The 27,497-nt window shown below is 42.7% G+C and overlaps 1 protein-coding gene across 1 annotated transcript in view; it reads right to left on the bottom strand.

The window, feature by feature from the left end:
• The window catches only part of LOC117345750 (vacuolar fusion protein CCZ1 homolog), a 41,354-nt gene extending 19,699 nt beyond the window's left edge, over nt 1-21,655 (bottom strand). Inside the window, exons 1-7 of the mRNA XM_033914854.1 lie at nt 21,623-21,655; nt 19,986-20,083; nt 19,795-19,888; nt 19,256-19,333; nt 15,516-15,563; nt 12,178-12,261; nt 5,316-5,491 (exon numbers count right to left, since the gene is read on the bottom strand). Of these exons, the coding sequence (XP_033770745.1) occupies nt 5,316-5,491; nt 12,178-12,261; nt 15,516-15,563; nt 19,256-19,333; nt 19,795-19,888; nt 19,986-20,083; nt 21,623-21,640 (596 nt within the window). The 5' untranslated portion in view covers nt 21,641-21,655. The remainder of the gene's footprint in view (nt 1-5,315; nt 5,492-12,177; nt 12,262-15,515; nt 15,564-19,255; nt 19,334-19,794; nt 19,889-19,985; nt 20,084-21,622) is intronic.
• Nucleotides 21,656-27,497: the final 5,842 nt, after the last annotated feature.

Raw genomic sequence — 27,497 nt, forward strand, 5'->3', positions numbered from 1 at the left:
ATGGAAGGATCAGAGTATGAATGGGCACAACCACTGACCCTCAAGCTTTGCATTGAAGAATGCTGATGTAGAAGGACTGAGGTTGAGTAGCAACATTCCAGAGCTGAGATTGTGATGTCATAATGCCTCATTCCACCAGTACTTAAGAGCCAACCTCATCAGTGATGTCACAATGGCTTCATTATCCTATACTTGGCTCAAATAAGAATCAGATTATGAATGGGCAAAGCCACTGACCCTCAAGCCTTGCGTTGAAGAATGCTGGTGTAGAAGGACTGAGGTTGAGTTAGACACTAAAGAATGACACAGGATGGTTAGAACATAAGACCATAAGCGTTGCCATACTGGGACAGACTGAAGGTCCATTAAGCCTAGTATCTTGTTTCCAGCAATGGCCAACCCAGGTCCCAAGTACCTGGCAGAAACCCAAAGAGGGCAACATTCCAGAGCTGAGATTGTGATGTCTTAATGCCTCATTCCACCAATGCCTAAAAGCCAACCTCATCAGTGATGTCACAATGGCTTGATTGTTTATATAAGGACATAAGTTAGAGAATGACAAGGAGAGTCCCCATCCCTGTGGTTAATCATAGGAAGCCATCCATGTGTCATTCTTTAAGGAGAGAATCAGAGGAACGAATCAGAGAATGAATGGGCCCAGCCACTGAGCCTCAAGCCTTGCATTGAAGAATGCTGGTGTAGAAGGGCTGAGATTGAGATAGACACTAAAGAATGACATGGGATTGTTTCCCGCAGTTATTTGCGGGGACGGGAACGGTGATGAATTTTGTTACCGTGTCATTCTCTATTTTGGAGTATGGCACGTGGTAGGTTATGTTGCTTTCTATGGGAGAATAAACAAAAGGTCGATGGAGCATGTAAGCTTACAAGACCATCAAAGATCCAGCCTTCCTCCAAGGATGGGAAACCTGAAATCACCTGCACTATACACATTTTTGTTGGTACCATGAAAGTCATTACAGCCTGCTAGGATTCACACGGTAAAGACGAGTTTGTAGACTAATTTCAGTTATGACCACCACATGTGGCTTTATAAGATCCACAGTGATTTTTTAATTATGTATACCAGGGGTGCCCAATAGGTCGATCGCGATCGACCGGTAGCTCGCCAAAGCAAAGTGAGTCGATCACCCAAGACTCATTTTGCCTTGGCGATCTATCGGGCCGATCAGTCTTCCTCTCCCCGACGTCAATTCTGCTGTCGGAGAGGAAGTTCGGGCCAGCCAATCGCTGCCTGGCTGGGCGGAACTTCCTCTCCAACAGCAGAATTGACGTCGGGAAGAGGAATGCTGGTCGGCCCGAAGCAGGAAGAGCATGGGGCGGCGGCGGCTTTGGGGCCTGTTATCCATTGGTGGCATTTTGGCTCCTGTTCCCCGATGGCAGCGGCAGTGGCAGTGGCTTGGGGAAGGGCAGGGAGACAGAAGGAAAGAAGAGAAACAGAAAAAAAGAAAGGGAGCATGAAGAGAGAAAGAAACAAAGGTCAGGGAGAGAGAAAGAAAAAGTTGGGGGAGGGAACGAGGTGTGGAGGAGAGGAAGCATACAGGCTGAAAGAAAGATTGGATGCACAGTCAGAAGAAGAAAGTGCAACCAGAGACTTATGAAATCACCAGGCAAGGTAGGAAAAATGATTTTATTTTAAATTTAGGGATCAAAATGTGTCTGAATTTATATCTGCTGTCTATATTTTACAATATGGTCCCCTTTTACTAAACCGCAAGTGGTTTTTAGCGCAGGGAGCCTATGAGCAGCGCTGGGCATTCAGCGCAGCTCCCTGTGCTAAAAACTGCTTTTGTGGTTTAGTAAAAAGGGAGGGGGGTGGGTATTAGTCTATTTTTGTATGGTTGTTACTGAGGTGACAGTGCATAGAGTCATCTGCTTTGACCTCTTTGAAAAAACCTCGGAATAGGAATGATAATTAACAATTCTATGTGTACAGTGTGCGTTGTGCTTTTTTAAAATTTTATTGTTGGTAGATCATTTTGACTTGGTCATTTTAAAAGTAGCTCGCGAGTCAAAAAAGTGTGGGCACCCCTGATGTATGTATTCATTTATTGTTTATTTATTATGTTACTATTTCACTCTCCAAAGACTTAAAAGTTAAATACTAAAAAGGTGTGCTCATTTTGACTTAAATGCTGTTTAGATTGCCTGACCTCATTCTATTTGGTGGTACGAAAACAACTGACGAGGCTATTCCCAAATGAAACACTACGCTGACAGCAGCTGTGCCATGTCAATAAACACCCTAAAATCTAGCACAGCTAGAGGAAAGCTGTCTGTTTTAAATTACACTGATTCTGCAAACTTCACGCAGCTTTGTTTCTCTTCAAAATTTTCTCTTCACTGTTTTTCCCTCCTAAACAGCAGTGTGTTTGTTTAAAATGTGCAGAAGAAACCCAGAACCTGCCTTCAGAACCCGATTTCAATATTCATTCATCTGGGGCAATTTTCAAAGAGCCCTTGGGGTTGCAAAGTAAGTGGGTATTCTTGCTGCATGAGTTTTGCAGCTAATCTTCAAAGATGAACTGCATTAGTGGCATAACATACCTGCACTCTGCTGCCCATATAGACAGGGGGAGAAGCTGTTTGAAAATGCCAGGTTGGTACATTATATTCCTCCCTTGTCCTAAAAACACCTCAGAAAAGTCAGTTATTACCCTGCTAAAAGTACATGTACAGTGGAAGCCCAAATAGAACATACTTTTTGGTTAAGTCAATTTACTAAGATGGGAGATACAGTCAAACTTCGGTTTGCGAGTAACCCGGTTTGCAAGTGTTGACTCGATTTGCGAGCACCCCCCCCCCCCCCGATAACCGGCATCGCTCCCCCACCCGCTCGCAAAAGCCCCCTCGCGCCAACCGGCACCCCCCGCCCGAATAACTTAAACATATCCCCCCCTCCCCCCGTTTGGCACCGGCACGCAGGCACAGATCGTGGCGGTGCCTAGAAGATCTTCCGGCTTCTGCCTGCCTTGAGCATGCATCTGTGCATACTCAAGGACTTCTAATTCTTCCTCTCGCTGAGATTCTCGGCAAGAATTAGAAGTCCTTGAGCATGCGCAGATGCATGCTCAAGACAGGCAGAAGCCGGAAGATCTTCTGGCACCGGCATGATCTGTGCCTGCGTGCCGGTGCCAGACGGGGGGGGAGGGGGGGGTTAAGTTTAAGTTGTTCAGGCGGGAGGGCCGGTTCAGGCGGGGGGGAGGGTGCCGGTTGGAGCAAGGGGGCCTTTGCGAGCGGGGGGGGGGGGGAGCGATACCAGTTATCGGGGGGTGGGGGGTGGGAACGTATCAAAGCGAGTTTCCATTATTTCCTTTGGGGAAACTCGCTTTGATAAATGAGCATTTTGGATTACGAGCATGCTCCTGGAACGGATTATGCTCGCAATCCAAGGTACCACTGTAGTTTTCTAGATTCAGATTTAATTTCCAGTAAGGGATTCAAGACAAAGTTAGACAAGTTCCTGCTGAACCAGAACGTACACAGGTAGGGCTAGTGTCAGCTAGGGCGCTGGTCTTTGACAAGAGGGCCGCCGCGTGAGCGGACTGCTGGACACGATGGACCACTGGTCTGACCCAGCAGCGGCAATTCTTATGTTCTTAACTAGGCAGAGTTGGTGAAGAGGCAAGGACTACATACTACAGTAAACATTCTAACCATCACTTTTGCATATCCTCAACAGAGGTGCTAAATGCATCCCCACTAATGCATTTATCAGCGCAGTAACTGCTAAGGACATGCTAGGCCCACTCCTAGCAATTACTGCAAAGCTTTTGCACTTAGGCCCTCTTTTACTAAGGTGCGCTAATCAATTTAGGGTGCACTAAACGCTAATGCGTGCATCTTAGTCTATGGACGCATTAGCAATTATCGAGCGCTAATCGGTTAGCGCACCTTAGTAAAAGAAGGGGTTAGTTTCATAAATAAAAAAAGAAAAGAAGATATTCTGAGGAACGGAATGAGCCACTGCACAACCAATGACGTCATTCCACCGACATTCGTTCATGTAAACTGTTCTGAGCTCCCCTGGGAGAACGGCATACAAAATTGAATAAATAAATATTAAGGATGGCGATATAGTTCTCGTCAGAAACAGCAGCATGGGCCCAGGTATGAAGGTGCAGTTTTAATATTTTCAAAATAGAAATATGATACGAACAGAAATCTGTTGGGGGAGGGAGGGAAATATTATAAGGCTTCCTTGAGGTGGCATTAGGTGTAAAATTGGACAAGTTCCTGGAGGAAAAGTCCACAGTCTGTTATTGACAAAGACAGGGGTGAAGCCACTGCTTGCCCTGGATCGGTAACAAACATTGAACAAGAACATTCTATTACATATAATCAAATTTGAACAGCGCTTATACAACTGATAGTGAATCAAAAAGTGCTCGGTGGGCGGTGAGGTGGTAGTGCTGGGTTCACCCTGTTATCACCTCCATATCTCTGAGCACTTTTTGATTCACTATCAGTTGTATAAGCGCTGTTCAAATTCGATTATATATAACAGAGTGTTCTTGTTCAATGTTTGCTATCGCTATTTGATCACTCTACTCTCATTTATTTGAGAGAATTTTGCCCCTATTTTTGTCTATTTGACTGTGCCCTGGATCGGTAGCATGGAATGTTGCTACTCTCTGGGATTCTAGAATCTTGCTACTATTTGGGGTTCCGGAATCTTGCTTACTCTGAGATAATGGAATGTTGCTACTCCCTGGGATTCTAGAATCTTGCTACTCTTTGGGGATTCTATATGGAATGTTGCTGCTATTTGGGGTCCCGGAATCTTGCTTACTCTGAGATAATGGAATGTTGCTACTCCCTGGGATTCTAGAATCTTGCTACTCTTTGGGGATTCTGTATGGAATGTTGCTGCTATTCGGGGTCCCGGAATCTTGCTTACTCTGAGATAATGGAATGTTGCTACTCTCTGGGATTCTAGAATCTTGCTACTCTTTGGGGATTCTGTATGGAATGTTGCTGCTATTTGGGGTCCCGGAATCTTGCTTACTCTGAGATAATGGAAAGTTGCTACTTCTTGGGTTTTGGCCAGGTACTAGTGACCTGGATTGGCCACCTGAGAACGGGCTACTGGGTTTGATGGACCACTGGTCTGACCCAGTAAGGCTATTTTTATGTTCTTATGTAGTTGGTATCTTGAAATAGTAAATCTTTAAGTGACCTTAATATGCATCAGACTAAGTAACACTTTTCTGGTTGATTTTTGATTTATTGGATTTTGCTGGCTGTATAGGAACCAAAGGTATTTTGATTTTTATTGCGGCTCAGGTACCTACCAGATGAGCTGATCATTGTAGAGAAAGGTGGTGTATTTCACAATGCTCAGGCTTTCCTCCATTCTGTTAATAAATGATTGGATCTTCAGATATGTCATTTTATCTAGTGGGAAGAAGCTGATACCTCCAAAAATGTCCAACAGGTCACATGACTGTAAATGGAGAGTCTGCAAATACTGTTGGATCAAAATGTTACAATTATTTGAAGACGATCCAAAAAGAAAAAGCCCCCCCCCTCAAAAAACATACGCCCTGTGCTCAGAGAGAACTCAGCACCTAGCCACCTAAGAGAGGATACGTCACTAAACATCTTTAAGACCAACTTAAAAACATTCTTGTTCAAAGATGCCTTTTAAGGATGTTTTACATGCATTTTTGCTGGTTGCTATGTTTTCCCTCCCCTCTGTTCTTCCCTACTTCCTCTTTTCTCTTTAAATAATGTAGTTCTTCCCCATTTTCCTTTTCGTTTCAGTTTTAGTCTGTGTTTTCTTATGTGTTCCATTACTACCTGTGGTCTGTCCTACTGATTATGTATACATTTATGTTTCACCTTTTTATCTATGTAAACCGCCTCGAAGCCTGATTATGCGGTAGATCAAATTTTTAATAAACTTGAAACTTAAAAAGAATGGTTCTTTCCTTCCCTAAATACTATATCCGTGCTCTCAATCCTCTCCTGGAGGCACACCTAGCCAGTGGGGTTTCAGGATTATCACAATGAATAGGCATGAGGTACACCTGAATATAATGAGCTGCTCCTCTTTCCTCCTAAACTAGAGGTCTGCACGGGAACAGGGATTGCGGGAATCCCGCAGGTCCCGCGGGGTTCCCGCAGGAATCCCCCCCTAACCCACGGGACTCCCACGGGGACCTCCCTCTGGCCCACGGGAGTCCCACAGGGATGGAAGGCTTAGGAAGCAGGGTTCGTCCATATAATATAATGGACACATCAGCCTTAGTAAAAGAGGGAGGTTTATAAGTTAATTACCTGAACAGAAAACAAAAAAAGGGTTCCACCAAAGAAATTCCACAAGGAAAACATTAGTGCAAACACAAAAGAAACTGTGGAATTGATGATCCTGTCAGAAGTAATTGCTGCTTTTTATGGGGACGGGCGGGGATGGAGGTAATTCCTTGCGGGGATGGGTGGGATTTCTGTCCCCATGCAACTCTCTATCTTAAACCCTCTGCTCCTCTCCCTCCGTTCTCCATCTCTTTAAATAATACTGTCATCGTTCCAATCTTTTCTGCTCGCAACTTCGTAGTCTTCTTCGATTCCGACCTCTCACTTTCTATGCACAGCCAACAAACTGCTAAGGCCTGTCCACTTCTATCTCTACAACATCACCAAAATTTGTCCCTTCTTCTCTGAGCACACTACCCGGACCCTTGTCCGCACTCTCGTAACTACATGCTTAGATTATTGCAATCTACTTCTAACTGGTCTCCCGCAGTGCCGCCTCTCCCCCTGCAATCGCTGCAAAACTCTGCTGCACGACTCATCTTCTACCAATTCAGACTCGACTCTGCACAATGCAAAAATGACAGTGAAAAATTCATTAGAAACCTAACTTCTGCCAACAATGGCCAGTGTTTCAATGAACTGCTGCTTCAGGGCTACAGGGACCAATCTTATTTTATTGACTTTTATATCCCCAACAACCATTAAGTTCTGCACAGTTTACAATAAAAAAAAGTCCTGGTCATTCGTGGTATTTTATGACTGCGAACCGCCGACAAGGAGAGGGCAGCGGGAGAGGCAGGAGAGAGCAGCCGGAGCTCCGCAAGTGCAGGGAATCGCTCGCAGTATGCTCCAACCGTCTCTTCCTGCATGAAGTTGGGCCTTATCCTTTAACACGCAGCTCCTGATTGGATAAGGCCCGACTTAGAGCAGGAAGAGGCAGTCGGAGCATACCGCGAGTGATTTCCTGCACTCGCGGCGCTCTGGCTGCTCTCCCGCTGCCCTCTTCAGTCTCCCCCATCTCTAAAAATCATAGGCACTAGAAGAGCAGATATATTTACTGTCGCCGGTCCACAAAGGTGGAATAAACTCCCTCAATTTATTAGAATAGAAAAAAATATTACAACATTTAAAAAACTTTTAAAAACATATTTATTTAAAGATGCCTTTGATTTTTAACAGTTCTTTTAAATTTCTTATGTTTTGGTTTTATTGCTTATGAAGTGTGCTTGAGCCACCTTGTACTACCTCTTTTACCCTACCTTTTGTTCTTTCCCCTTATTCTTACGAAACCCGAAATTGTAACTTTTATTTTTTCCCTTTCCCCTCAAGTAAGTTTTAAATGTTTTTATGTTATGTTAATATAACTATTATGTTAAGTTTCTTATTTCTTTTTATTATATTATGTACATCGCTTAGAAATTGTTATAGGCGATCCATCAAAAGATTGAATAAACTTGAAACTTGAAAACCATATTCGCGGTTTTTCAAGATTCGCGGGGGTTCCTGAAACGGAACCCCCGCAAATATCGGGGGAGTACTGTACTACTAATACAGCCTGAAATTCATTACTAGGCATGCATAATATAGTTATTAAATAGGTACATTTTCAGTTGTCTTCTAAAAGCTAAATAAACACCAGAAGCTGAGAAATGACAGGCCAGTCCGTTTCAAAACCGGAATGCCTGAAAAGCAAGTACTGTAGTTTCCTAACATAACTTTGTCTCGATTGACCTCGAACTGTAGGGAGAGCAAAAGGATTGCTACTTCGGGTGCTACGAAAATGAACTGCATACTCAAAATCTCGCCACGTTCTAGGAAGGGCCTATCCCATTCAATATCTTAAAAAGTAGACTCCCCGGCTGTATTGCAAGGATTTTTTTTTTTTAATTTACCAGCCTAGGGGCTCCTTTTACTAAGCTGAATTACCCCACATGCTAAACCCACGCTACGCGGCTAGAACTAACGCCAGCTCAATGTTGGCGTTAGCGTCTAGCGCGCGGGGCAACTCAGCGCGTGCCAAAACCGCTATTGCAGCTTAGTAAAAGGAGCCCCTAGGTGTTTGAGATCAGAAAATAGTACGAAACCGAGTTTAGAGGGTAAGATGTCGATCTCACACGTTAGGATTGGTGCAGCGATGCTGTCTCTGGCAGGTGCTAAACTCTGGAATGCTATGCCCGGAATTTTGCAATATTGTGAAGGGAGCTCTGTAAACCGTATAGTTAATATGTAAATTTTTAATTAAATAAATTGGCAACTTGAGATTAATAAATCAGTTAGTTGATCACATTTTTTAAAGAAAAAAAATCATCAGCTGCTGTGAGCAACCTAGGTATATTAAACTACAGTAGTCCAGGCCACATAAAACTAAGGGCTCCTTTTACTAAGCCGTGCTAGTGGTTTTAGCGCGCACTTCCACGCGCTAGATGCTAATGCCAGCATTGAGCCGGCATTAGGTTTAGCCGCGTAGCACGGGGTTAGCGTGTATGGCAATTCAGCGCATATTAAAAACACTAGCACACCTTAGTAAAAAAAACAAACATAGTAACATAGTAGATGACGGCAGATAAAGACCCGAATGGTCCATCCAGTCTGCCCAACCTGATTCAATTTAAAAATTTTTTCTTCTTAGCTATTTCTGGGCAAGAATCCAAAGCTCTACCCGGTACTGTGCTTGGATTCCAACTGCCGAAATCTCCGTTAAAACCTACTCCAGCCCATCTACACCCTCCCAGCCATCGAAGCCCTCTCCAGCCCATCCTCCCCCAAAAGGCCATATACAGACACAAACCGTGCAAGTCTGCCCAGTACTGGCCTTAGTTCAATATTTACTATTATTTTCCGATTCTCCTTCTCTGCCAACAGACACAAGAGACGCTCTCATTCCTACTTCGTTTCCCCCCCCAGGTAGAGGTTGTAAACTGAAAAAACACCATGAACACCTTCTTTCACATCAAGCAGCATTGTGGGGTAAAGACAACAGACAAAAATTCAATGGCAGACGATATGATACATGACCTACTTCTACTGGAGCGCTGGTCTAGGTCCTGGCAACTCAGTTTCAATGCCAAAAAATGCAAAGTCATGCACCTGGGGAGCCGAAACCCATGCAAGGTTTACACCCTAAATGGCGAGATCCTGACAAGAACTGAAGCGGAAAGAGACTTAGGGGTGATTGTCAGGGAAGACATGAAATCTGCAAACCAAGTGGAGCAAGCTTCATCCAAAGCAAGGCAAATCATAGGTTGCATACGCAGGAGTTTCGTCAGCCGTAAACCGGAAGTCATTATGCCACTGTATAGATCCATGGTGAGACCGCACCTGGAGTACTGTGTGCAATTCTGGAGGCCGCATTACCGCAAGGATGTGCTGAGACTGGAATCGGTCCAGAGAATGGCCACCAGGATGGTCTCGGGACTCAAGGAGCTCCCATACGAGGAGCGGTTAGGGAAGTTGCAGCTCTACTCACTCGAGGAACGTAGAGAGAGGGGAGATATGATCGAGACATTCAAGTATCTCACGGGCCGCATCGAGGTGGAGGAAGATATCTTCTTTTTCAAGGGTCCCGCGACAACAAGGGGGCATCCGTGGAAAATCAGGGGCGGGAAACTGCACGGTGACACTAGGAAGTTCTTCTTCACTGAAAGGGTAGTTGATCACTGGAATAGTCTTCCACTCCAGGTTATTGAGGCCAGCAGCGTGCCAGATTTTAAGGCGAGATGGGATAGACATGTGGGATCTATCCGCAAAGATAAATAGGGAGGGTCATTAGAGTGGGCAGACTTGATGGGCCATGGCCCTTATCTGCCATCTATTTCTAAGTTTCTATGTTTCTAACTGCTTTTGCCCACTACTTAAGAGGAATTCAGAAAACGTCTAAAAACTCAACTGTTCCTGAAGTATCTAGACAACTGACCCACTCATCTTCTTTCTCCTCCATAGTGATTCCTCTGTCCTATTAATCTCTTTCTCTTCAACAACGCATTTCCGGTCCTATTAACTTTCCTCTTCCACCCCTCTTAAATTCAATCAATTTGTACCTCGCTTAATCTATTGTAAACCGTATAGAACTTAACGGTATCGCGGTATATAAATTGTTATTATTATTATTATTCTAGATCCTCTGTGTTCATCCCACGCTTCTTTGATCTCAGTCACAGTTTTACTCTCCACCATCTCTCTAGGGAGCGCATTCCAGGCATCCACCACCCTCTCCGTAAAGAAGAATTTCCTAACATTGCCTTTGAATCTACCACCCCTCAACCTCAAATTATGTCCTCTGGTTTTACCATTTTCCTTTCTCTGGAAAAGATTTTGTTCTACGTTAATATCCTTCAAGTATTTGAACGTCTGAATCATATCTCCCCTGTCCCTCCTTTCCTCTAGGGTATACATATTCAGGGCTTCCAGTCTCTCCTCATACGTCTTCTGGCGCAAGCCTCCTATCATTTTCATTGCCCTCCTCTGGACCGCTTCAAGTCTTCTTACGTCCTTCGCCAGATACGGTCTCCAAAACTGAACACAATGCTCCAAGTGGGGCCTTACCAATGATCTGTACAGGGGTATCAACACCTTCTTCCTTCTACTGGCTACACCTCTCTTTATACAGCCCAGCATCCTTCTGGCAGCAGCCACTGCCTTATCACACTGTTTTTTCGCCTTTAGATCTAACATTTGTACCAATACTCTAAACTGAAATGATGGAAAATAGCCCCGAACAACTGGAAGCATTCTCATTACAAAAAAGGCATTCCTCACTACCAGAAGGTTATCATGCTGCTGTACCAGGCCATGGTGCGCCCTCACCTGGAGTACTGCGTCCAGCACTGGTCACCTTACATGAAGAAGGACACGGTACTACTCAAAAGGGTCCAGAGAAGAGCGACTAAGATGATTAAGGGGTTGGAGGAGTTGCCGTACAGTGAAAGATTAGAGAAACTGGGCCTCTTCTCCCTCGAACACAGGAGATTGAGAAGGGACATGATCGAAACATTCAAGGTACTGAAGGGAATAGACTTAGTAGATAAGGGCAGGTTGTTCACCCTCTCCGAGGTAGGGAGAACAAGAGGGCACTCTCTAAAGTTGAAAGGGGATCAATTCCGTACGAACATAAGGAAGTTCTTCACCCAGAGAGTGGTGGAAACTGGAACGCTCTTCTGGAGTCTGTCATAGAGGGAAACACCCTCCAGGGATTCAAGACAAAGTTGGACAAGTTCCTGCTGAACCAGAACGTACGCAGGTAGGGCTAGTCTCAGTTAGGACGAGGGTCTTTGACCAAGGGCCGCCGCGTGAGCAGACTGCTGGGCACAATGGACCACTGTTCTGACCCAACAGCGGCAATTCTTATGTTCTTATATCCACCTGAGACTGCATTGTAAGCAGCCTAAAGAGCACACCTAAAATCCTAATCAAATGGACAAAAAGATAACGGACCAAGAATTTAGTATCGGTAATAGAAGCTGACTGAATAGCCAGGAAAAATGTAGTTTTTTCTGGGTTCAATTTTTGTCGATGGTCAACCATCTACCCTTCTTAGTGCATGATAGGGGGTTGTGTATTGAGTGCAAATCAGCCCCTCCCTTTCTTTTTCCTCCTCTCTGGAATGGGATGGGGACTCTCCTGGGACATGAAGCTGTACCATGCATTTCCCTGATGCCTGGCCCTGACTGCTCATATGTACCAAAAATATGCAAACCTAGGGACAGATCAATAGACAAGAAGGACAGACCTCGCTTCAACAGCAGACGAGATGGTCTGAGTGTGAAATGCATCTAAACACAATGAGTGAAAGTAACTGATGTTCTCTATCAAGAAGCAAGAAGAGACATTGGTAAATGCTAAACACACCCAGTGAGCATAAAGAAAATGCGGTCAGTAATAGGAGAAATGAAAGTTTCTTACCCGGTGGAAGAATTTCTCCAGCCTCTCTTTCAGAACTGCTACACCTCCATTCTCCATTGTCTTTACAAATGTTCCATTAAAAAGCTGGAGAAAGAAAAGCAGACAACATTAATACCAACCTCAATCGTCATCAGAATCAGTATAATTTTTACTGACAGCAGTGCCACCTAATTGCACCAAAATCTGAGCAGAAAGCTGAAGGGAATAGGCCCAGTTTAATAAACAAAATAGGCAGCTTCTCAATTTGTTACAGCAGGGGTGTCAAAGTCCCTCCTTGAGGGCCGCAATCCAGTCAGGTTTTCAGGATTTCCCCAATGAATATGCATGAGATCTATTAGCATACAATGAAAGCAGTGCATGCAAATAGATCTCATGCATATTCATTGGGGAAATCCTGAAAACCAGACTGGACTGCGGCCCTCGAGAAGGGACTTTGACACCCCTGTCCTAACCTCTTTCTTGGCCTCTAAATTTAATTCTTCAAGGAGGCATTGCTTCCTGAACTTAATGCATGAAGAATAAACAGTTGATGACCTCCTAAAAAGCAGACATAGTGATCTCAGTTCATCAGCAAACCAAACCACAGCAAATCACCCCCCCCTCCTTTTTATAAATTGCATTAGGCTTTTTTATTGCCAGCCATGGCGCTAAAAGCTCCAGCGCTCATTGAATTCCTATGAGCGTCGGAGCCATTACCGCTGGGGCTGACAATAAAAAAGCCTAACGCGGCTTCATAAAAGGGGGCCCGAGTGTTTTCAAAGAGATGCTCAGGCTGTAGGGTCAGGGGGATAGTTATGAGTGAACCACTAGCAAAGTACAGAAGTTGGAAACATCCACAATGGCAAATCAACCCACATCACATCCCCCCAACATCACAACAGGCTAGTGATTCTGCACATTAAAAGATAAGTGAAAATACTTTCTGTTGTGATGTTTGATTTGAATTGGTTTATTTAACTATGAAACAACAGTAAGTGTTAAGTAAGACATCAAGGAGGAGGTGAAAACAAGGGCCAAGAATGGATATCATCACCCATTGATCTACACCAGTGTTCTTAACCATCGGTCCATGGACCGGTGCCGATCCACAGAAATTTCCTGCCGGTACACAGGGCCGGCATGTGTATCGGGCCCAAAACTGTGTTACATTACATTAGGGATTTTTATTCCGCCATTACCTTGCGGTTCAAGGCGGCTTACAAAAGATTTATAAATGGGGGTTACAATGGGAGAACGATTGATTTACTAGGATGGTAAAGTGTGGATCTTTTGACATTTCTCGGGATGTTAAGAGTAAGGGGGCTTACAGAGATTTGAAAAGGGGTAGCAATGGAAGTAAAATTGACATTACTAGTGAAGAGAAGAGTAGCTCATTTGTCAGTTTTAGAGTTATTAAGAGAACGTGAAGTTAGGGCTGCTTCAGGAATTTCTTGAAAAGTATTGTTTTTATTTCTTTTCTGAAAGTCTTGTAGTCAGGGGTGGTCATCAGAAGGTTGGAGATCTGGTTGTCCAGTCTTGCGGCTTGAGTGGCTAAGAGGCCGTCGTGTAGTTTTGTTCTTTTTACTTCTTTGATCGGAGGAGGTATGAATGGGGGGGGGGGGGTGCGTTTTTCTGTGTATGGTTGTGGATGCTTGGATGAGGAGGTTGTTCAGGTAGGTTGGGCTGTCTCCGTTTAGGGCTTTAAATAACATGCAGTAGAATTTAAATTGAATTCTTTCTTGGATTGGTAGCCAATGTGAGTTGATGTAAGCTTCTGTGATATGGTCATGTTTTCTTAATGAGTAGATGAGTCTCAGAGCTGTATTTTGGATAGTTTTAGTTGTCTGGTCATAGTAGAAGGGCATGGAAGGAAGAGGATGTTGCAGTAGTACAACAATCCCAGGATTAGGGATTGTACTATAAGCTGGAATTGTGCTCTTTCAAAGAATTTCCGGACTAGTCTCAGATTTCTCATGATTGCAAAGGATTTCTGAATTGTTTTATTTATTTGCGGTTGCATGGTACAACATCTGTCTATAGTCATTCCAAGTAGTTTTATGATGGATTGAATGGGATAGTTGATTGAGTTGAGTTCTAAATTGGTTATGGCTTGGACTTTAACTGCCGGTCCGCGGTGCGATCGATGCGTTGTTAATAAGATTATATTGTGTGTATATATATGAATGGAAAAAATAGTGTTACAATTAGGACTATGGGGGCAGGGTCTGGGGTGGAGATTGGGTAGAGATGGGCAGGGTCTGACCCACGACTTAGCCCAGTGTTCTTCAGTTGCTGGTCTGCGGATCGATGCCAGTCCACAAAATAATTATTTTATTTCTACCGGTCCATGGGTGTAAAAAGGTTGAAAAACACTGATCTACACAACTTGTGTGGAAATTAGTGGGTGTTGGAGACCCTCTAGACCTCTTTCCGTACTGGACACGAGGAAGTTGGGGGATTTGCCATTGTGGATACTTATAAATGCCTTGCTGAGTAATACATCCAGGGACCTTGAGGTAACACTAGCCACACAGCTACTTTAAAGAGACAAATCATAATGTTTCATAACATAACATAAATTCACTTATATACCGCAGTCACCTCTCAGTTCAACGCAATTAACAACAATCAAGAGACTGTACAAGCACAGTGTATTACAATTTGTCAAATAAGAAGGTCTTTAGCATTTTTTCTAAAGGAAACTTGTATGTCGCCTTTTTGTAGTTTTTACAACCACACTCAAAACGGTTTACATACTGGCACTTCAAGTTGGAGTTTGTTATCAGAACAGAAAAAGGTTTATCCCATGATCCAGCTTGAAAAGATAAAATTCTATGGAAAAATCTTTTGTATATGTAACCTTTAGTAGGAAATGTAAATCTAAAATGCAGAGAAAAATGTTTTCTGATAGTAAATTTAAAGTGGTCAATAATATAATCAGGTATAAGGCCAAACAATGTCTTGTAATAGGTACAACCTAACTTGAATAATATTCTTGCCTCAACTGGGAGCCAATGTAGCTTCCAATAGAATTTGGTTACATGATCACATTTTTTCAAGTTGAAAAATCAGCTGAATGATCTGCAACCTTTCGATATCCTCTTTACTGGAGGCTAGATAAATTATGTTACAATAATCCAGGGAACTCAAAATAAATTATTATACCGTAGTCTAAATGAGGAGTGATCAAAGTATGCCCTAATCGATCGCAACTTTCATAGCATAAACCAAGTTTTCCTAACTAGTGCATTAATTTGAGCATCGAGTGACAGATTTTGGTCTAAATAAACCCATAAAATCTTTATAATGGATCCACTGTAAAACAAGTTATAAATCCTAACAGATGCAGTTAACATTACCTTATACATGCGGTAGCACTGCTGCAACACTGAACTGTACACTTTATCCTATTAAAAAAATAAAAATAGTAAATACTGTAGATGCCATTATTGTCTTATATGTTATGAAATATTACTTATACTGTTCATTTAGGTGGCTTTTTACAAAGCTGCATTAGGCACCAATGTGAGTCTAACGTCACAAAAATGGCCTAAAGTGGGACATGCAAAAGCATCCTGTGTTAGAGTATTAAATATTTTTTTGTAATTTTTTAAGGTGGCATGTCAGGGGTAGAGAGTGGCTGTTCCTGTGCTAATAAATCTATTAACTGTCTGACCATGTGGTCCAAAAATATTAAATAATAATTTTTTTTTTATGTGAATTAAGACATTGAAGCTCAACTTTTTTAAAATAAGGGGATAAGCAAGTAATTTATATAAAAAAAAGATTTAAATAAATAGGAAGGAAGGGGGTATATTGCCTATGATTTAAACAGGAGTGAGTGAATTGTTCACTTTTGAAACCCAGTTGGGTTAATTGCTCCATATTCTGAGGCTTTTTACCCCTTTAGATTCACATATATATATGAATAAGATTTAGACTGGCAGTAATTGAATTAATTGAATAAATTAGCTATCTCGGCAGGATATAACTCCACGATGGGTTTTTTCTATTATTTAATGTTCCTGTGCTAACCAATAGCGAATGACACGGGGACAAATTTTTTCCCGTCCCTATGGAAACTCATTTCCTCATCCCGTCCTGATAAGTTCTTTTCCTGTCCCTGCCCCATTCCCGCAAGCTCCGTCCTCATCTGCACAAGCCTCAAACCCTTTAAAATCATATGTGTTCAAGGTTTGTGCGGTTAAGGCGGAGCTTACAGGAATGGGGCAGGGACAGCAACAAAACTCGTGGGGACGATGAAATTGAGTTCCTGTGGAAACAGGGACAAATTTGTCCCTGTATCATTCTTTCCTAACCAATTAACCCATCTACAATACCACACACTAAACCAAACTAGATGGTGGTAAATGCTCCCGTGATCATCTTTAAAAATGGATGCATGCTAATGGCAACATTAACAAATGGCCTTTAATGAAATAAATAGAAAATCAGAGGGTTTTTTTTAATGACCTCAATAAAAATGGCCTTAGTGAGTGGGAATGACTCATGTTAGGGTGAACTAAGGACATTGCCACAGCTTTGTAAACGAACCCCTCTTAAGGCAGTTTACATGAACTCACATTCATAAAATACAAAGACTCAAAATCAAATCCATAACTTCAAATTACCGTATTTGCCGGCGTATAAGACGACTTTTCAGTACCTTAAAATCCTCCCCAAAGTCGGGGGTCGTCTTATACGCCGGGTACTGATAACATCACAGTTTTTCAACCGCCGGTCCGCAGAAAATTCCTGCCGGTCCGCACAGGACCGGCGAGATGGACCCGTTAAATTTTCTGCCCCGATGGTGTTTGCAGAAATCTTCTGTTCCTCCCAGCCTCGGGCGATCAAGACAGGCGGTCATTCCCTCTGTGAGTCTCGCCTATGCGGAAACAGGAAGTTGAAACAAAATAGGCGGGACTCAGAGAGGGAAGGTCCCGACGTTTGCAGCCTGTCTTGATCGCTGCCCCTGCTGAGTCGCCGAAGAGGGCCGCGGGGAAAGTGCAGGCAGAGAGAAGATGGTCAGCGTGCGCGGGGAGGACAGCGTGTCGATTGGGGCCATCAGCAGCGTTTGTGCTGAGTCTGCCCACGTGCAGGATGCGGCGGGTAGGGGCTTCCGACTCGTCTTGGGCGGCTGGGCCTGCGGTGCAAAGCTGTTTTTGCCGGCTTGGGGGGGGGGTCGCGAATCGGAAGAAGGGGTAGTCTTATACGGCGAGTATATAACAAACTCTATATTTTAACTGTAAAAGTTGGGGGGTCGTCTTATATGCCCAGTCGTCTTATACGCCGGCAAATACGGTAAAAACTAAACTATAGTACATATCAGGTGCACATCAACTATATTCAGTATAAAAATTAAATTATAGATCTTTTTAAGAAAACACCCACCTGTATTCCACTGAGTTGCTACATTTTTAACATCCACATTTTCAGCAGTTTTTTTTTTTTTTTAAAAGATTTTGACATCAGACTCCAGCTTCATTTCCTCAGGCAAACTATTCCACCATATTGGTGCCACAACTGAAAAACATTCTTGATCTAGATCTCTTCCCTCCAAACTCAGATATAATTGGAATTAGAGAATGACATGGGGGACAAATTTTTCCCCATCCCCGCAGGAACTCGATTTCCCCGTCCCCATGAGTTTTGTCGCTGTCCTGGTCACTGCCCGATTCCTGTAAGCTCTGCCTTAATTGCACAAGCCTCGAACATTTATGATTTTAAACAATTCAGATCCAGTGACTTTGAACTCTACGTTTGGTGCAGCGGCCTGTAAACCTGGGGAACTGGGTTCAATTCCCATTGCAGTTCTATATATGTAAATCACTCTTGATTGTAACCACAGGAAAGCAGTACGTGTGCACAGTAACATTACACCTTGAAGTCTATAAATGGAAGATTAGGTTCTTACCTTGATAATCTTCTTTCTGGTAGATGTGTCTAGGAGTTCTGTGCAGATGAGTTCTGGTAGATGTGTCTAGGAGGCCTGTGCAGATGAGGACGGAGCTTGCAGGAATGGAGCAGGAACAGGAATCGAACTCTCCAGGATGGGATGGGAAAATGAGTTCCCACGGGGATGGGGAAAAATTTGTCCCTGTGTCATTCTCTAGTTGGAATCTCCAATAATAACCCTGTATTCTATTTTAACACATGCTTTAAGAGTATCTCTTCAATTTTGCCCTTAAATATCACTTAGTACATTTAGAATCCATGTAGCTGATAAATCAAGCACCTCCAGGCAACCATCCCTACTCATAGCATGGCCTGGTTGAAAATGGAACTGTTCACACAAGTACAAAATTTTCATTTGGAAATCCCCAAAACGAATACAGCTTGAGCCTCATTGTATGGGGAGTGGAGACCTCCGCTACCTGGATCAGAGGCAGGGCCTTTGTTTGTAATCTCATTAAAAACTTCTAAGCAAATGCTTGGAATACCCTGGAGACGAAAATGGTGACAAAATTCAAAAAAGCATGACATGAACAAAGCGAATCTAATTAGATAATGGAATGCTATAAAATGAACACGTAAGGCTGACACTGGGCAGACTCGCACGGTCTGTGTCCCTTACTTGGCAATTTGGTTTAAGATGGGTCAGGGAGGACTTTGATGGAAACTCCAGTAATTTAGAACAGTGGTTCCCAACCCTGTCCTGGAGGACCACCAGGCCAATCGGGTTTTCAGGATAGCCCTAATGAATATGCATGGAGCAGATTTGCTTGCCTGTCACTTCCATTATATGCAAATCTCTCTCATGCATATTCATTAGGAGTAACCTGAAAATCCAATTGGCCTGCTTGTCCCCCAGGACAGGGTTGGGAATCACTGATTTAGAACATGAGGACAGTGCTGGGCAGACTTCTATGGCCCATATCCCGCAAATGACGAGATGGTTTGGATAGGCTGGAGGAGCTTGGATGGCAACTCCAGTAGTTGGAACCTAAGGACAGTCTACAGTCTATGTTCCAGAAATATCAAAGAATAAAAGGCAATTTAATTATGAATTTATAAGGCATGTGACTATCGAGCAGACTGGATGGACCATTTAAGTCTTTATCTGCTGTCATTTACTATGTTACTCAAAAGTGTTTCTTACCAGTAACTCCTCCTCTTGATACTCTATTACAGGTCTTCCATCCTTGCTGGGTTTTTCTATCGTAGGGTTCTGAACAACCTAAAACATCAGACCATTAAATATTGCACAATATTCCACTGTGCATTTCACTGCAGCATTTTAGAATAATCAGATGAAAACTGTGAAAACATTGGCTATAGTAGCCGTACTGATTTTCAGCATTAAATCATCTTCCTCCCTTTCTTACTGCAGTATGAAGTCCTTCCATTCAACTTTCTGCAAATGCCTCCCTTTCGAAGTACTGAAGCAGACTGCAGCATTGCCACTTGCAATGTTGCTCTTGGGTGGATCAGTAGTGCTTCTGTCACCTGCTCCATCAATACTTCTGACTCCATGGTGAAGGATTCAGAAACAGCTCAAAAGCTGGGTGTCCCGCCTGGCAGGGCAGGGTCCTCAGCAGAGCAAAAGATCCGAGCTGAGTTTATCACTCAGAAACGGAATAGTTTCATCTCTAATACAACACAAACTATTTAGCAGCAAGATATTTTACAAAGAAGTACCATGACCATCCAAAAGTTCTCTTCTGGTTCATGAAAAAACTGTCTGTTTTTCAACGTGTGTAAGGATTTTGCAGGCTTTGAAGGACTAAAGGTCCTGGAAAAGTAGGAAAAAAAAAGATATTTAGGGGCAAATTATATATATTACCAGTGAACTGTTTTATAATATAAGGAAAAATGTTTCATCTTACTACCTTGTGAACTGTACAATTGCTTCACACAGACCGACATTTCTAATTTTTTCATTCTTTTCTACCTCATTTGGATGATAGAAAAGAATCTTTTTTTCTTCCTAATGAGAAAAACATTAAAAGAAGAAAAATGAAGAATTACAAATGCGCCACAGCAAGCAAGCAACCAACTGACAAACTGAATATTAAGAAAAATTAAGGCAAAGTACAGATATAACAACTAAACTATCAATTAAATTGTAGAATTCATAAGCACAGCAATCTGAACAGTTTCTGCAAACCTCCAAGTGTGTGAGGACTACAAAACCTTGCAGTTGCTTGTGATCTTAACTGTTAACGTAATGATGGTGGACAGCAGCTTTTATATTTTGGTGCAAACCCCCCACCCCCCCCCCCATAATATACACAAAAGTCTTAAGGCAGAAGTCTATGCTTTCATCTCTTCCAAACAGGATAAGTATAATAATCTGCACTGAGAGGTTCACTACAAAAGCATTTACTGATCACTGAAATTTTGATAAAGCAGTAGATAGGTTAATTGGGCCACAGAAAGACAATAGGAGTCTGTCACAGGTGGATGGCAGTGCTGCCAATATACACAATTCCAGAAGGGAGACTTTTTGGCCAGTCCTAGTTTTGAACTTACAATTCAAAACAGTGTGGTATTTGAAGCCCCTGATTTTGTGCTGCAGGTCCCATAATGCACCATGAAAGGGTTATCAGAAACTAGCACTAGCTTAAAATCTAATCTGATGGAACTGGATAACTTGATGCCATGCACCTTGCTTTCTCTCACATTATATACCTGCCAATTCAAGCCATCAGGTTACCACAGCAAGTTCTAAAGGCTTTCTCCCACAGCCAGGCCACCCTCTGAAACATACAGAGGATGGAGAAATATTGCAGCAGCACACCCTTCAAACCCTACTAAAGCAGGAACACTGGAGTAGCCTAATAGTTACAGGAGTGGGTTGAAAAGCAGGGTGCAAATCCCACTGCTGCTTCTTGTGGCCTTGGACAAGTCGTTTAACTCTTCAATGGCTCAGGTATTTATTTATTTTTAAAATTTCTATACCGTTTTATTCCGAAACGGTTTACAATAAAGTTACATGCAGGTCAGAACAGATAAAAGCAAAAGCAGAAAGATTCAATCCTTACAATAGGTCAAATGCTCAAAGAAATGCATCAACACATAATTGCATTTTCAGCAGTTTCCTGAACTCCCATCACCATATTTCCGAATTAGGCCAACAAGGCCATTCCACAGTTTTACTCCTGCACATGAAAAGGTACAAACTTACCGGGAAACAACTACTGCACCTGAAAGTAAGCCGCTAAGTTATAGCACTGAAAAGGGCACAAGCTCGAGTCAAAAATCCCTTGACATCAATGATCAGGCCAGGCCACTATTCGTGACCCACAACTTGATGTTTTCTATGCATAAGTCAACCCAGTGGTCTCAAACTCACAGCCGCCAGGTACTATTTTGAGGGCCTCGGTATGTTTTTTTTTAAATCATAATCACAAAAGTAAAATAAAACAGTTTCTTGATCATATGTCTGTCTCTTTAGCTATAAATTACAATATTATTATTAAGACTTAGCCAAAAGGAAATATTTATAAACTATAAAGAGATTTACCTCTTGCAAAATTGTCATTTCTTTAATAAGACATTAACTATTTTTTTTCTGAGGCCCTCCAAGTACCTACAAATCCCAAATGTGGCCCTGCAAAGGGTTGGAGCTGGAGACCACTGAGTCAACCTGTTTCAGTGCACCCGACGATTTGCCTCGAGTGACACGGAAGCAAAACCAGCACTGACAGCTAAGGGATGGTGCTTACAACCTACCTCTCCCTCGCGCGGACCGAATTTGGGGTTGTAGACGAAGAAGCGCAAGAGAGAAGGGGCGGACTGTTTCTCCTGGTCGCCGTCGCCATCCTCGACCTCCGGAGGGGGGGGGGGGGGAACCGCTGCGGTACAGGGACCGGCTCAAGGGCCGCCCAACCCTAGCATAACTCCGGCACTTCCGCCCCGCAGCCCCGAATGGCAACTGCCGGGGTTCCCCAGGGCAGGGCGAAGCTGACGTCACTGCATCGCGCCGCCCCAGAGCTGGGCGCGGGCTTATGATGCCGAAGAGGTGGGCTTGGAAGGAAGGGTTCTCGTTTGTGCGAAGTCCGGTAGCTTTTTTTGCGATGCGTTTGCGCAACAAGCGAGAAATTCTGTAATTCCTATTAACCAGGAAACAAAAACAATGCACTCAGCGAACAATGTATTTAGAACAAATATTTATGGAAGGACAACAGTATGTTTAAAAGCATGTAGGCAGTCATGTTCAGGAATTGAACCTATTCTGTAGCCCTGATCTTACGGATACCAGATAACCCAGTTCCAAGGAACGTAAATCCCACAGCCAGAGATGCCTAGTTACACAGTTCTGGTTTTGACCTTAGATCCCAAGGCAGTGTGGGTTCCTCCTGCCCATTGAAATCAGTGAAGTCTTGTAATGCACCATGAAGGGGTAAATAGAAATCCAGGACTACCCCAAAATCTTCAGTGTGGAACTGAGTAACTTGACATCTCTGTGGTAGTTGTGATGGGTTGGAAAAATCAGCAAGTGCCCTAATCATAATGCACAAAGATGAGGTTGTCAGAAATCTAGGACTTGACTTGAAATTTCCCTCCTGAAACTAGATAACTTGGAAGCTCTGCTAGGCATTCAAAACAAAGCAGACAGGCTGGTACAATGGTTGAGCTAGTTTGTCTTCAACATATTAACGATAAAAACATTAACAATAAAGCTGTGGGGACTGGGGAATAATAATCTGTGCAGAACTCAGGCTTTCCAGTAATTAGGTACACGGAATGTTGTGAGAGGTTTTGGTACTCCTTTGTCAATCCATCTTGTATTTGTATAAGGGCTTAATGCAACAAGGGAAAAACAACTGTATGCTCACATGCATACATAGAAGTTTTCACGCAGTTCTAGAGGTTGTATCTTATGTATATTGAAAGAGTGAAGACAGTTTAGAAAAGGGCCTGCAACATAAACTTCATACAGTAAAGCTTAAGATGTTCTGAAAATAGCCCAAGAAAGTAGGAAAGAAAATGGGGATTTAATAGAAATATTCTAATGATTAGCTGGTTTTAATAAAGTATACAGAGATGCAATGTTCTATTAAAAAAGAAATTCAGTGACAAGAAGTATTTTCTGTCTAGGAATTGACAATACATTGAAATCCTCCATTTGTTGTGTTGCAGTGTTCAAGAAAGCAAACTGGGATGTCCCTGCTGCAATAAGTTTAGCAGCTGTGGCTGCCAGTCCACCCCCCCAAATAAACGGGCAGGAGGGTGCCCAATCCCTCCTGCCGGAACCCCACCCACTGTAGATTCTGCAACCTCCATAGATTCCATGACTCCTCCACCCCCACCGTAGATTCCGTGACCTCTGTGACACCCCCACCCCCACTAGAACTCCTCCTAACCCCCCGGACTCCCCCTCTAACCTATAACAATGGCCGGCTGTAACGATGGCCGGGTCTTCCCTCCGTCCGGCAGGCCCGCCTCCATCGGAATGAGGCAGGCCTGCCCCTTCCTGGTCATTGTGGGATGAACCGGGGAGGGGCTTAAGGCCTGATTGGCCCAGGTGCCTAAGGCCCTGCCCATGAGCGGGGCCTTAGACACCTGGGCCAACCGGAATCTTAGGTAGGCCCAGGTGCCTAAGGCCCCACCCATCTCTCAGATCATTCTTTTGTCCTCCTCACCAATGCTGCTAGACTGGGGAAGCCAGCATTCAAAGCGACTATTTCCAGGCGATCTCATCAGCATACCTTGGCTATGTCTTTGTCTATCATTTGTATTTTTAAGTACCCTGAACACTTATGCTCTGTTTTTAAATATATATGTACACCACCTAAATGGTTCGATATGCGGTATATCTAAATAAAACTAAACTGAATCGTGGGCAATTCTTCCTGAGGAGATTTGTAGTGCAGCTATGTGGCCCACTCTCCAAATATTTACAACGTTTTACAGCATGAATGTGGCAACACAAGAGGATACTGCTGGGCACGATGGACCTCGTGTCTGACCTGGCAGAGGCATTTCTTATGTTCTTGCAGCCTTTGGGTCCTTAATTTAAAGGGCAGGCTTATCTGTGCTGCCCTAATCTCAAGAGTCTGCTTAGGTATGTCACCTATAGTCAGGACTCCTGGATTCATTGTATCAGAATGGAAGATTAGGTTGTTACCTCAATAATCTTCTTTCTGGTAGATGTGTCTGACACCCTGTGCTATCAGTTAGGATTTGCTTGCTTACTGCCTTGGATAGAGTGTATGTCTACAGCTGGAGATCTTCTCCTGCCAGTCTACTATGAAGAATAAAATATTGAATGTAAAAAAAAAAAAAAAAATCCAAAGTGGTTTCTCAGAGCTCCATAAGTGTTAGTGCTGGTTGCACTTTGACAGGTGGGTTGTTCGTTCCACTTGGGTTTAAATTATGAGTTGATTAACTTGGTTCAATTTTGTCTTACAGAGCAGACCAGAAATATACTATCGGGGATGATTCCAGTACTCCTTCTTCCTATTTCTTATGTTCTAGTGATGATTTATTACTTTGGTATAAACTGAAGGGGGCACTACAGCTAATGGAGAAGGAGGCAGAGCTGCAGAATGTAAATTTCATCCTTCTGCAACACAACTCATAATTTGGGGGATATTACCTATAGTCAGAACTCCCAGACACATCTACCAGAAAGAAGATTATCAAGGTAAGAACCTAATCTTCCATTTATAGACTTCAAGGTGTGCACACATACTGCTTTTCTGTGGTTACAATCAAGAGTGATTTACATATATAGAACTGCAATGGGAATTGAACCCAGTTCCCCAGATTTGCAGGCCGCTGCACCAAATGTAGAGTTCAAAGTCACTGGATCTGAATTGTTCCTCTGCTCTCTTCTCCTTGATTCTTCTCCTGTGTGGTGCCTGTGTCTATATAAAATAGGATTGAAATAAGGCATCTTCTTTTCTCTCAACTTAGGTAACCTATTAAAAAATTACCCCAGTCATGTGTACCTTGTAAAATATTCAATCAGCTGTAAAAGAAATTGTTTATAGGCTAATTTTCGAAGGATTTGAGGGCATCTTGACCCCTTTGAAAATTGTCTAAAGCTGAATTCCTAAATTTAGGATCCTACAAGGTTGATGGCATGAGGGTGGATCTATGGTGAGTCAAAAGGTACTAAGCACTAACCTTTGAGCCTTAGGTCTTTTTAGAATTCTTGTACAGTATTTCCATGTGTAAACAGTAAACTTACATATGTAAACAGTGCAGCATGTAAACATCAGTTTTAGAAAAGCCATTATGTCTTACCTGTTTGTGCCTGCGCAGATGTCTGCACAGAAACCCATCTTCTAAAACGTCCATCCCCAATATATAATCTCCACATTTTTTTTACCTATTTCTATTTCCTTCTAATTCTCCATCACTTTTTGTTGACCTTTACATAATACAAATCAGTGCTGGAATTACATGGGGGTGAACTGGATGGCTAGTACCCTAGGTATTGCTCTGCAATGGTCATCATTATTTAAGGATGCTTACGTCATCTGATATCCTTTCCATCCTAGATCACTAACTCCCCTTAAATAAGCAAGAGCATAGCTTCCCTCCCCACCACTGCGTCAACCCACTGTGTCTTTCTTTCCTATTACTACTAAAGTTTTACCCTCCTTTCCTATTTGTTTCAGTCTGTCTTGTTTTGGTTCACATCTTAATTATATACCCCCCCAAATTTTTATATTTTTTAAAAAATGTAATGTACACCGCTTAGACAATTTTTAAGTGGTATATCAAATTTTATTAAACTTGGATTAAACCACTACCTTCCAACTCTGAAACAGGCAGCCCACCGAACAGAACCAAAGAAGGAAAATAGCCACCTCCTGACTGGCCCGTGTAGAATCCAAGGAAAGCCATTTGTCAGCCAGGAATGCAGGGGAACGGGGTGAACTGTGCACTTTCATCCCCAGCACACAGACAGTCAGTTGACATTGTATTGTGTCTGCTGTAGAGCTTCAGTGATCAAGCAGCATTATACACCCATGGTGAGATGACAAAGGAGGAGGGCTTGAGACCGACGCTGGTCTGAAGGTGAAGCTCTTCTTGATGGGGGGGGGGAGACTATGAATTAGAAGAGAGGTCGGAGGAATCAGGAGTTAATGGATTCTGATTCGTGCTGCTGGGTTTGCAGGGAGAGAGGTTGAGAACATGTCATACTGGATAGAGGAAGAAGAAGAGAAAGATACCAGGCAAGGTGTGTGTGAGAGAGAGGCACATGCTGAGGTAAAGAGGGGTAAAAAGGCATACAAAATTCAGAGTGGGCCCAATATAAAGCTCAAAAATTAATAAACAGCTTAAAGAAAAATAACAAGTTTCACTCATTTCTAGTTACTCTTAGTTTTATTGAATCATTTTTAAGTGCAGTACCTGAGAAATGTCTTACAGCCCAAGTCTTACATACTACTGAACCTCCATCTTGGTACCTCCTTAAGCAACAGATATGTCAAAGAACACATTCATTAATAGCTAAGGGGTAAAAAGCTGGATGCCATCCATATTGTAGGTCCTAGATGGGGGGTTTTCTCCAGCTGTCCGGTGGATCTCCCTCCTTCCTCTGGAGCCTCTTGTCTCCTTAAGAGTGCACCATTTCCTCAAACTCTGAAACACCAAAACAAACAAACATTCAACAATTCTTGCAACAGGAAGTTCTGAATACTGTACAAGTGAATCATTTGGAAGGAAATTCTGTGGACAACCTCTATGAGTCTCCATCCCATCAAACTAGACAGGGTAGAGATATAAACGGTCATATCATTGCATGGTTCATTGAACAATGATAGAGTTCATTTGGAAGGTATCAGTTTTGTAAAAGGTTTAGAGCTTTCCTCAAATTCTGTTTTATTCTGTTCTGCAGGATTCTAGAGTTGTGAAAACCCATAGCATCGTAAACTAAAAGTATATCCAAGATTCAGTGCTGCTGGATTGTAAATTTCAGGTAACACAGAGAAAGCCATCTTCTTTCCAGTGATATCAGTAATGACATAACTTATAGCTCAGTTCAATACCATAGGAACCAATGGTGCTAATTGTTTCATGTTCTTTTCTTTGAGCTGTAAATATGTCGGAGGCAAGCATAGTCTTATCACTATAAGTATATTCTCTAAGTCTATAGCCCCACTAAATCTTTAAGATCTGAAGATAAATCTTTACTAGTAATCCCCCTTGTTAAAATTCATTTATTCAAGGAGGGATGTGATTTTTTCTGTTACAGCCCCTCAAATTTGGAATTCGCTCTTGATCAACATAAGAAAAGAAAAATTACTCAGCAATTTTAAAAGTCTCCTAAAAAGTTGGCTTTTTAAGGATGCTTTTAACTGATTCATTTAAGTTTTAAGATTTTACATTAGACTAGAAACACCGATAAGTGAAAATTAAGTGGGTAACATTCCCCAACC

The sequence above is a fragment of the Geotrypetes seraphini genome, chromosome 11 (assembly GCF_902459505.1).
Source record: "Geotrypetes seraphini chromosome 11, aGeoSer1.1, whole genome shotgun sequence".
In the NCBI taxonomy this organism is placed as follows: Eukaryota; Metazoa; Chordata; class Amphibia; order Gymnophiona; family Dermophiidae; genus Geotrypetes; species Geotrypetes seraphini.